Source organism: Netta rufina (genome assembly GCF_964035555.1).
Source record: "Netta rufina genome assembly, chromosome: 5".
NCBI classification, from domain to species: Eukaryota; Metazoa; Chordata; class Aves; order Anseriformes; family Anatidae; genus Netta; species Netta rufina.
The window spans coordinates 34,206,632-34,217,346 of record NC_140128.1 but is presented as its reverse complement, the minus strand read 5'-3'; the positions used below and the strand labels follow the sequence as shown (position 1 = coordinate 34,217,346).

The 10,715-nt window shown below is 44.6% G+C and overlaps 1 protein-coding gene across 1 annotated transcript in view; it reads left to right on the top strand.

Moving 5' to 3' along the window:
• IGHMBP2 (immunoglobulin mu DNA binding protein 2) overlaps positions 1-10,715 on the top strand; it is a 41,371-nt gene that overhangs the window by 490 nt on the left and 30,166 nt on the right. Inside the window, exons 2-4 of the mRNA XM_084287179.1 lie at positions 1,039-1,208; positions 3,043-3,235; positions 3,935-4,032. Coding sequence (XP_084143305.1) covers positions 1,039-1,208; positions 3,043-3,235; positions 3,935-4,032 — 461 coding nt within the window. The remainder of the gene's footprint in view (positions 1-1,038; positions 1,209-3,042; positions 3,236-3,934; positions 4,033-10,715) is intronic.

Below are 10,715 nucleotides of genomic sequence, written 5' to 3'. Positions count from 1 at the left end.
GGACTTGCTGCCACATATAGAAAACCCTGCTGGTTCCTATAGCGTCTCTTGTCTTCTATGGGAAGCCTGGCTGGCAGTGGTCTTACAGGCACTTATAGGAAATGCTGCTGTACTCACTATGTACAGCCCTCTTAATGGGAAACCCTGCTACAATCACCCTATAGCAGCTGTTCTCACATATAGGATTCACCCATAACACTAGCTCACTCCTATAGATCCTTGTTAGACTCACCCTTTAGGGCTTGCTGTCATCTATAGGCTCAACGCTAGCTCCAGCAACATCTTGGGGCTGCTCTTCTCTTCCCCAGACCCTAACAGCTGCTGGGACCCAGTGGTCCCATGGCCCCCACGCTGCCCTGCCCAGATGCTTAAAATTCCCTGCACAATGAAACAAATTGGGATACTAAAGGGGATAAATTTGCAGGATTTTATTTTTTGCATCAATCCATACAAAAGTAAAGAACCCACCAAGGCCCCTAAGTAAGACTGCAGGGTGAACCTTGCTGCTGTGGCAGGCGTTGGGCCCAAAGGACAGCAGGCTGCAAAGCTGCTGCCCATATTTTGTGTCTTAGTTGCTTGTAGCCTGCACATCAGCACAAGATATCCACTCCTTTTCCCTGTGCAGCTGCACATGTGAAGTATTTGTTGGGGATTAGCAGAGCTTCATGTGAAAAAGAGCAAATCTTCCATTTTAGAGTTTATATGTAGTAGGAGAAAACTTGGGTTATTCTCTCATGGCTCATAGGACTGGGTTAACTGGGCAGCAGCTTCCTTTTCACACCCAGACAGGAGAGAGGAAAATCATATAAACCTCTTCTTCAAGATCAGTGAGCATCATCCCATTGCCCAAAATAACGCAGAAGCCAATCCAGTTAAATTGCTACCAAGCGGTCACGTAAGCCAACACTTCAGGAAGCTAATGTATCTTTTGCTGTCATCCTCTTTTTCCATCCCTTTGTCTTTTTCTGGTTTGTCTTCTGAAGCCTTGAATTTGCCTCAGTCTGGCAAATGGTGTTCATGCCTGTGTGTGGTTTCCAGGGCCTGGCAGGAAAACGTCTCCCTGAAGGAACTGCAGCGCAGAGGTGTCTGCTTGCTAAAGCTCCAAGCTACCAACCAGAGGACTGGCCTCTACGGGCGGCTGCTCGTGACCTTTCAGCCTAGAAAATATGATTCAGATGCTGAGCTGCCCTATAACAGTTTTGGGCCTGGTAAGTGCTATTCCTCTTCATGGGAAGTAGGTAAGGTGAGAGATGACCAATGTATTCTTCGTAACATCTTTCTAATGTGACACTTGTGAAGACTGAGCAATTGATGCAAAAAGGGAGAAAAAGGCTATGGCTAGAAGATGAATCTAAAGAAAAATGTCCTCTTTCTCCCTCAGTTTTTTATAAGCATGTATGTTGCAACAGGGAAGAGTGACAGTGATTAAAGAGTTGGCTTTCCTCATTCTGAATCCTTAAAAATAAAGCCCTGGTCTCCTGTCATTAAAGATGTTGTGGCACTCTTTGTATGAGCTTACATCTTGGGGTAGGTAAGGAGCTTCTGTTATTTACATTTTAATTTCAAAACGCAAAGTGGATTTTCCTTTTCCTTCCTGAGCTGCCATATTTTCTCCCTTCCCTGTACTGTTATTTTTGGTCAAAAAGAGATGAAGTGTGCCACGTGTATTAGTTAATGCGCCTGGATTTCTGTTGGGAATAAAATATAGAGAAATAAAATAGAGAAATACTGACTCACCAGCACATCAGCCAGTGCCCTTTTGACTTGTCTCACCTTCTGCCATCATTTCCTTGAAAAGAGCTGAGCTCCTGCCAGTATCTGAGGAAAGTAAGGACCCAGTCTGCCATGCTGGGGCCAGCTACACAGACTTATCCCTTGAAAAAAGTTGAGTTTGACCTTGAAATAGTTCCAAGTGACTCCGCAGGGAAAGCCCTCTGCTTTTTTTTTTTTTTTCTCCTGCAGAGACCTTTTTTCTCTTTTCCTTATGCAATAATGATATTGCCTTGCACTCTCCAAAACTGGTCTACAAGAGTGAAGCTGGGTGCACCAGATAGTTTGCTGGTTTAGCTTAGTCCTTTACTTGGTTTTGTTTGCTCGATCAATTAGTTTGCTAAGCAGATGCATTGGAACTGGACTGTTTCTCATCTGTGGTACTGTTTCGAAGTGTCACAGTTCAATTTGTTGATGCATTCTTTGCCAGCCAGGCCTCCAAGCTGCTGACCTGTGAAATTAAAATGACTCATTGCAGGTCGGGGTCTCAACCTTGAGGTCTAAAAAACAGCATCTCTCAGGGCTCTTCAAATAGAAATAACATTACTGTAGCACTAAATTGTTCTCAGAGACAAACATTTTAATGTAAGAGCTGATGGAGACTACTGAGGCAAGCTTCCCTTATTTTGCAAATCTGACATTTAGTCCTTGATGAGTGTGAGCCTCAGCTAAGGTATCCACTTGTCAGACATCCTGCTTAAAATCTCCATTTGACCGCTGCACTGCATAATTTGACTGGTCCCATCTCGATGTGACTGTGAAGAACAGAAAGGCCACAGTGAGTCCTTATGGATCTCGTCTTTATTAGTTCTGCTGACTGGTGTAGAGCAGTCATCTGGGAGGCACACGTTGTTGTGCAGCCTCCTTAGCTATTACTGAATGATAAAATGAACTTAAAACAGTTCGAAAGTTTGGAGAAGTTAGGTCTTTCCAAGGTCCATGTGAAAGCATCTTGGGGAGCACTGTTGGTGTCCTCTCCAAGTCATGTGGTGCATGGAGATCAAAAGGCAGCTGGTTAGTTGTTACCTGGTGTCTTCTCACTGCTAATAGTTTTTTCCCTTGCCTCTTGCTGCATGCACTACTATGAAAGAGAAGGATATTTTCCTCCTTTTTAGGCTTAGTACAAATTCTGACCTTGGCAGATAACATGGAACTAGTCCTGTGGCTGATGTAGGTGAGCCCAGTGTCCAGTGGGCCATGCTGGTCTCCTCCAAAAAACTGCTTTTCAAAATATTTACTCCACTTTACTCTGTCTTTAACTTGTCTTTGCAGGTGACATTTTGGGGCTTTATGATTCAGTCGGCCAGGGCGATCCACTCTCCACCGGCATTGTAACACGTGTCACCTCCAAAGCAATCACCGTTGCCTTTGAGGAATCTCGAGATGGCATGCTGAGCTTGGACCGTGAGAGCTCTTACCGCCTGCTGAAATTAGCCAACGATGTCACCTACAACAGGCTAAAAAAGTAAGGGCTGTGAGGGTGCAGTTCGCCTGGGATCACTGCTCAGGAGTGCAACGGCCAATTGAAAATTGCCAGGCTTATTTTGGGAGAACTCTTCTGTGACTGATCTCAGTCTGCTTCACTAGTCTCAGCTTCTCTTCCTTCCCATCTTACTCCTCTTACTCCTATGGCAGCTGCACTTAGGAGAGGTATCCACCTTCAGCATGTGCCTTTCTCTTTCTGTTGACTACAGAACCTGTACTCCTTAATGAGATAACTCAACTGGGTATCTTACATTGAAGCATCACAACAGCCTAAATTTATTTACCAGCTGGCTGGCGCAGTCCTACTCGTTTGTCCCCTGCCCCACATTCCACACTCAGTTATCTGTTTTGGTCCCACACTGTGCCAGCTCTGGTGCCCACTGGATTCTGTGTAGCACCTTTTCCATCCAGGCAGTAGAACGGAGTAGCAATTTGATGAATTAATGCACTGAAAAGGCTCAGCACAGGGTCTGAATGCATCAAACCAAAGCAATAGTAGAAAGGAGAAACGTACAGGGGATATGAGTACATGAGGGGTAGGAGATGCAGCAATTAGAATTAGTCTGTTGTGCCCACAGACATCTTTCACTGGGGTACATTGCCCTGGTCCCTAATTTGCACTGGGAATCTCTGGAGGAATTTATGCTGTGCATATAACCCGTGTTTTCTTCTTTGGCAGAGCTTTAAACACACTAAAGCAATATCGTGGTGGTCCAGCCTCTGGTCTGATCGATGTCCTCTTCTTTTCATCTGATCCAACCTCATTCAGTGAAACAAGTAAGGACCTTTCTTTCTAAGACTTCATATCATCCTGATGGCAAGTGCTGGGCTGGTCTCTCTAAATGAATTTTCTGGACTCTCAGGGTGAGAGCCCCTAGCACTTTACAGCCCAGTGTGTACACTGAGACTGCTGCTGTGTTTGATCTGCCTTGGTATGCAGGGCTGAGAGCTGGGCAGGTGGAGAGCTCTTTTGAATGTATCAGTAAAAGCAAATGTTGCTACTCACACAGGTTTTAAGCAAAGATTACGGTAAGTTGTTGTGGGGAAGGAGGTAAAATCTTCAGTCTCCAGAGCAGTCAGTGAAGCCTGAAGTTTCCTGTCCACAGGCTCTGCACCAGTTATGAGGATGTTCACATCTTCAGATGCCCCATTAAATCTGACAGAGTTGGAGTACTAAGTGAGGGTTGTACAGGTTTTTCCACACACTATGCTGCTATTACTCCTCTTCCAGTCCACCAGGATACATCTCTGGGGCTGACCCTCTGAGAAGAGTGCTTATGTTCTGTCAGTTCATGACCTGTTCTTTGAAACTGCCGATAGGAACAAATTACTCAGATCTTTGTGCAGTTCTGGGCCATGCCAAAAGTGCAGCTCACTTTGCTCTAGGAAGGATCTCAGCTGAATATCAGTAATAGGTGCTGTTGCAACTGGCAGCATTAAACACCTACTTTTCTTACTGGTTAATGGGTCACTGGACATGCTAACCTGGTGTAAAAACCCTTGTCATCACTGGAAAAGAGCCAGAATTACCCAGACTGTTCAGTTAGCTAATGCTCACTTTCCTCAGGGTGTACCAAGGGAAGCTGAATTGTGGCATAAAACAAACAGGATCCATTATGGGGGAATTTCTTTGCACACATTCATGATTCTGAAATTCAGTTTAGACAATGAGGCATTTCTTATTTCCATCCTGCCCCAAACCCATCCATAAACTTCAGAGATAAGAAACTACCAGCTCTGTTTCTGTACTGAAAATCCAGTAACTCAGCCTTCATGGGAGTTAAGTTACTGTGGAACTACTGCAGTTTGAAACAGCATGGGGTGTGTTCTATTGGCTTGTATTTTTATTTTTACAGCCTTCTGATTATGTTTAGTCAAGTTGGAGATATGCAGACTGCTTTTCATCAAATACTTAAAACATCACAACTAGGTTTTACCAACAGCTGTCCAAAAAAACATGCAAGTAGAATCCCCTTTTACTCTGATCTTTCTTGATTTGAATTTTTGAGAAACTAAAGATGAAATTACCTTTAAGAGCAACTGTGAAGAAACCAAAGCCCCTGATCAGCAGAATATGAGGGCCAGGCATCTGTTAATAAGTATTACCCCTTGACAGAAGGGAAATATCATCTGGGCTGCAAAAGTCAGGGAAGAAAGGCAGAAGGTAGATTAAGTTGCCTAAGAGGATTGGGCAAGCAGTCTATCTTAGCTCTCTCTTGAGGCCCAGGCTCACCTGTCAGCAGCATATCACACATTATGCCATCCATCCCTGGTCTCCTTGCTGGCCACGGCTGTGCTCAGTGCTTGCTGTTGCAGGGTTTTTTTTCCTGTTACCTTGATTACTGTATTTAGTTGTCCACAGCGGTTCCCTTTTTTCACATGCATACTTCTATTACCTTCAGGCTAGGTTTCTGATATATCAGAGATGAAGAGTTAATGCTAGTGTGAGTCAGACCTCTGTAGTTCTGAGCACTGAGCTTAGCCTGAGTCAAACCTCTTAGCCTTTTGGCTACCTGGGGACTTTGGTGTACTCAGGTTTTTAATATTAGATAAAAATTAAATTTTAATGAACTCACTTTCTTAGCAGCTTCAACTGTGCCTTTTCCCCATGGTGGCAGAACTGCCTCCCTAATAAAGAAAAAAATTCCTTTTCACTGAATAGCTCAGATGTGAACTATTACATGTGAACTAGATGTGAACTAACTAAGTACAGAAATGAATTTTACATCTCCCCAGCACTGAGAATATGGATTGATGGAAACATTCAGTCACAATAGACAGGAGATGCAATACAAGAAGTCAGCATATCACCTGAGAACATCAAAACACTGTGGCAGGGTAGAATGGCCTTCTGTTCACATTTTCACTGTATAGCTCCTTTCATGCCAGCTAGGAAGATATGATACTAGCCAGGCATTAAATAATAACAACTCTTAAGTTTAAATAGGTCCTGCAAAGTGCCTTCAACTCCCAGCCTCCAACGAGTTCAATGGGAGGGCACTCAGCAGCTAGCTAGGTAAATCCTCTCTTACACCTCTAAGATGGCACACACAGTTCCCCAGGTGTCCCATAGAGCTCATATATAGATGGGTTTCTGCAAATAGCATAGAATCATGCAATGTATGGATTATCTGCCAAAGGCAAGAAGTATTACCCAGGTGCGTGATCTGACGTGGAAGGATAGAAAAAGCTCCCAGCATTTCAGGCTGTTTCTCTTCTATGGCACAGCACCTCCTTTCACGATCAAACATCTTTTAGTCTGGTTTCTTAAAGGAATGTTTCTCTGCATCTGTCTCATCCCATCCGTTATCTGATTTCAAACAAACCCATCAGGAGTCCCAGAGTTAATAAGTTCTGTACAGCTCATAGAACTGGATGTCTCTACAGGCCAGGTAGGATAGGGCCCTGAGGAACCTGATCTAGTGGGTTCCCCTGGCAGGGGGGGGTGGAATTAGGTGATCTTTAAGATCCCTTCCAATCCAAGCCTTCTGTGGTCTATGTTAACACCACTCTGGGATGCAATTTACACTCCACTTCAATCAGAAGCTCAGAAAGCCAGCAGTAGGAATAAGACCATATAAATACCCATCCCAAGGAAAAACTAAAACCGACACTAGTCTAGGAAAAGAGTAGATTAGGCCTGTGCCCAGAGGGACAGCCTTTGTCATTGTCTTCTCTGACAAGATATAAACCAAATTACAAGGAAATAGAGAAGTAGAAGGGTCACTGGGGAGAATAAGCACCCATCTCTGTGCCCGGATAGATATTCAAGAATGTTTTAATTTTTTAAGATGCACGTGATGGTGGGGAGTAGATTAGAAAACTAATTTCTCAAGGATAGGAGTCTTGGGTCTCTTAGCTGGGTTATAAGAGGTCTAACACCACTGTCCATTTTCATAAAACACATAGGGACTTCATGCCAGCTTGGTTTGAAATTTGTCAGCTGCTTTGTAGTTCTCCATTCCTGCAGCAAAGCTTGGCAGAGTACTAATGCCATCCTGTGCTTCGTTGGTGCTTTCTGGTGTTTAGTGACATGGAGCCTCTCAGCCTGGAGGGAAAAGCAACCTTTTATCAAAAAGGTTGGTCATAAAGGGTTTCTTTAGGGCATACTCTATTAGAGTTGCACCAGCCTGGTGGCATATTGTGGCCTATCTGGTAAATAATTTCGAGATGCTTGTTTGTTGTTTTTGTTTTACTCTCCTGTGTTGTGATTTACTCATGAATGGATTACAGCTGCCTTATTATGGCAGAGTGTGCTGCCAAACGCTGTGCCTGAAGGATCTATATTAAAGCCTGTGGCATCCCAGGAGGGTATCTAAATCCAGGCACTGACTGATTAGATGGACAAGGAGTCAGATAAAGCCAATTGAAACATGTTTTTAAAGTAGTTAATGGCTGCTGGCATCTGACCAGTGCATGATATATGCCTGCTAAAAAAGCACCAGTATGCACAGAAGGGTAATAAGGACAAAAAAAAAAAAAATTAATGCCTTTTTACCCAACTGCTGATGACTCCCAGAGTTGCTAATTTGCATGCAGCTATTTCCCACCATATGTGGAAAATCCTGCTCACTACCTGGGGATGAGTCCTTCCCAGTAGTAATGGGTGTAGGCATGACTCCCACTGGGAAAATGGTTCTGGAGCATGTTTTGGGATCGGGCTTGTATAAGATGGTTGTCAGTAACTCAGGAGAAAGATGCCAGGCTTTTGACCCTGAGAAGCCTAAAATTAATTTGTACCAGCCTTCTCGCCCCATGATCTTTACAGGCAACAGTCTCACAGCTCTCACACCACTGCCACTGTGAGATGCTTGGGTTGCCCTTCAGCATCTAGCCAGGAGTATGTTTGGAGATCTGAACTGTGAGAGACAGCTAGGGGCTTCAGGTTCCATTCAGAAAGCTGGTGGCTCCCTGTCTGATGCTAAGTGGTGGGGATATGTTGGAAGCTGTCTCCTCTGCATGAAGGGCAAAGCTGCAATGCTCTTGGAGATAACAAAATGCTAGGGCACACTCACAAGCCCCTTCCACGGGAGCGCATGATGGAGTCCAAGTCCTTGCAAAACATTAAAAACTAACTCTGAATACATATTTTGGAGTAACACAAAAACACTAGACAGGCTTCAGGAAAAATAACCCATAGAGCATATGAAAGTAAAACCTATGGGTAGACATGATCTACAGCTAAGAATGGGACTGCTCCCCACAACAAAACATTTCCAACCCTCATCTTGTTACCTCCAGAAAAGTACCAAGCAGAAGAACAGGCTTTCCAAAAAGCAAACTTGGAGCAGAACAGGGTTTCTGTTCACCAGACCTGATGAGAAACAAAATCCAGAAGCCTGTCCATGAGAAATACTTTGCTTGGCTCTCCTCCACTTTAACCTGCACCTGTGGCCCAGAGCATTTAGGGCTTCCCTGCTGGAAGCCTCCTGTAAGAAAGCCTTCCCTGCTCACAGTTGCTGTCTCAAAGCACATATGCAGGGATTCCTGTACCCGTACGTTGTGGTGGATGTACAGAGAGGCTTTGCTAGCCAGCAGAGGCCAGCATTTCTCTGCTTGCTGTGCGCCTCAGGGCCAGCCAGGCTGGGTGCACACCATCTCTTTTCTTACAGAGAACTCCCTGTTGCAGGCCTAACCCAGTGCAGATCATGACAGGAGAGAGCTGGTAGCTGTTAATCCTGGAGTAGGTCAAGAAAAAGTGAGGGGGTATTAATCTGGGTCTAGATACAGTCAGCCAGTGCTGGCTTCCCTGGCCACGTGGAGTGCAAAAGGCATTGCTTATATCTAATTCTGCTTATTGCACTAAAAAGATACTTGAAAAGAGAAACAAGGAAGAAAAAAGCCTATTTAAAAGGTAGGGGTGCAAGCAGTAAGAAGTTGACCCAGCAGACAAAGGACTGGGGAAACACCAGGCATTTATACCAAAGTTTCCTCTGCTCTTTGCCCCGTGCATTGGGCTTGTGCTGCGTCACTTGAAAACCTTAAATGCTCCTTGTCCCTCTGCTGTGAGCCTCCTGTCAACACAGAGGCCAGGAAGAGGGCCCTGAAATTTATGAGGAAAACTAAGCAGTGTGGACAACTCAGCTGCCAAATACCTAAGGAAGAGGGCAGGGGAAGTTCCCTGTTTCAGGCTGAATTACCCACCTGGGTTTTGTCTAGCACTGTTTGGCTGCAGAGGTGCTGATTGTGGGATCTGGCTTGTTCTTGGTACCCATACACACAGGAGGCGAGGAGCATACCTTGGAAGGTACATTGAAGTGCAAGAACCCTCCAGCTCTAGAAAACTGGATTTCTTCCTCCCTGAAGAGACTGTTCCTTCATAGGTATGCACCCAACAGAGATGGGAACAAAGATCCCTGTCCTGGACTTGAACATCACCTTCCAGCCCACTCCTGCTCCCTGAACTGCTGATACTGTGCAGAAAAGGGCCTTGGTTCCTGCAAAAGTTTTTGGAGTTAATGGCCCTCTTTTGGGACTATCTGTGCAAATCCTAAACTGATTGCTTTTAGAGAGGACTCGGGCCAATCCTGCTGGAGTAGATAAGCAGCATTTCTTCAGGTGAGCCTGCTCAGAGCCCAGCTGATAAATGGAAAATCAGAGGAGCCTCTTAAGAGGCTCTGTCCTCCTCCTCAAACTTTGCTGATGAGCCCAGCCCAGAAGAGAGGCACATTTCCCAGCCTGCCCCCACAGCAACTCTTGGCAGCATGTGATTAAAAGGGAAGAGGGTGTGCATGTGTGTGGAGAAGACTGTTTCTGATCTCATTCTTTGAGCAAGGAAATATCAATGACTCCTCCACCCTGACTTGTTCCTTGTTGTGGGAAGTGGCTTTCAGTTTTTAAGCTATTCTTTATTTTTCCCTGGCCCATGGAAGCTTGCTGTTCTTAGTCACTGCCATACTAACTCAAAAATAAACAAAGCAAGGGACAGGCTAGTAGGAAAAATCACCACTACTTCCCCACCAAGCCTTTTTAACCTCACTGTGCTCTTTGTTTAACCTGGGTGCCTCACTTGCTTGTGCTGCTTCAAAAGTCAGTGCCACAGGTTGCCTGGGAGTTGCACAGAAGTTCACATCTCTGAGGCCAGAGGAAACTTTTATGCCTTTGATGCATCCCTACCTTAATGCAAAGGTAGAGATAAAACTGATGATGCCCTGCAGGGAATGATGCCCAGAGATTTGTCTTATATAAGCTTTCGTGGGAACATTATTTTCGGTAAACCTCAGATGAGTCATCATCTCTGCTGTAATTAACTTCCATAATGAACAAGGAGATTAGCAGCAGGATTAAGTGGGATGAGAATAAATAATGGGTTTAAATTAGATAAATCTGGGAGGTAAAGAGTGGCTTGTGAGAATTCTATCTTCTGCAGTGAAACCAATCCTCTTATAACACAATTTAAACACTCTTCTCTCCTTTCTGATGATTAAAAATCCAAACTAACAGTTCTCATCATTTATATG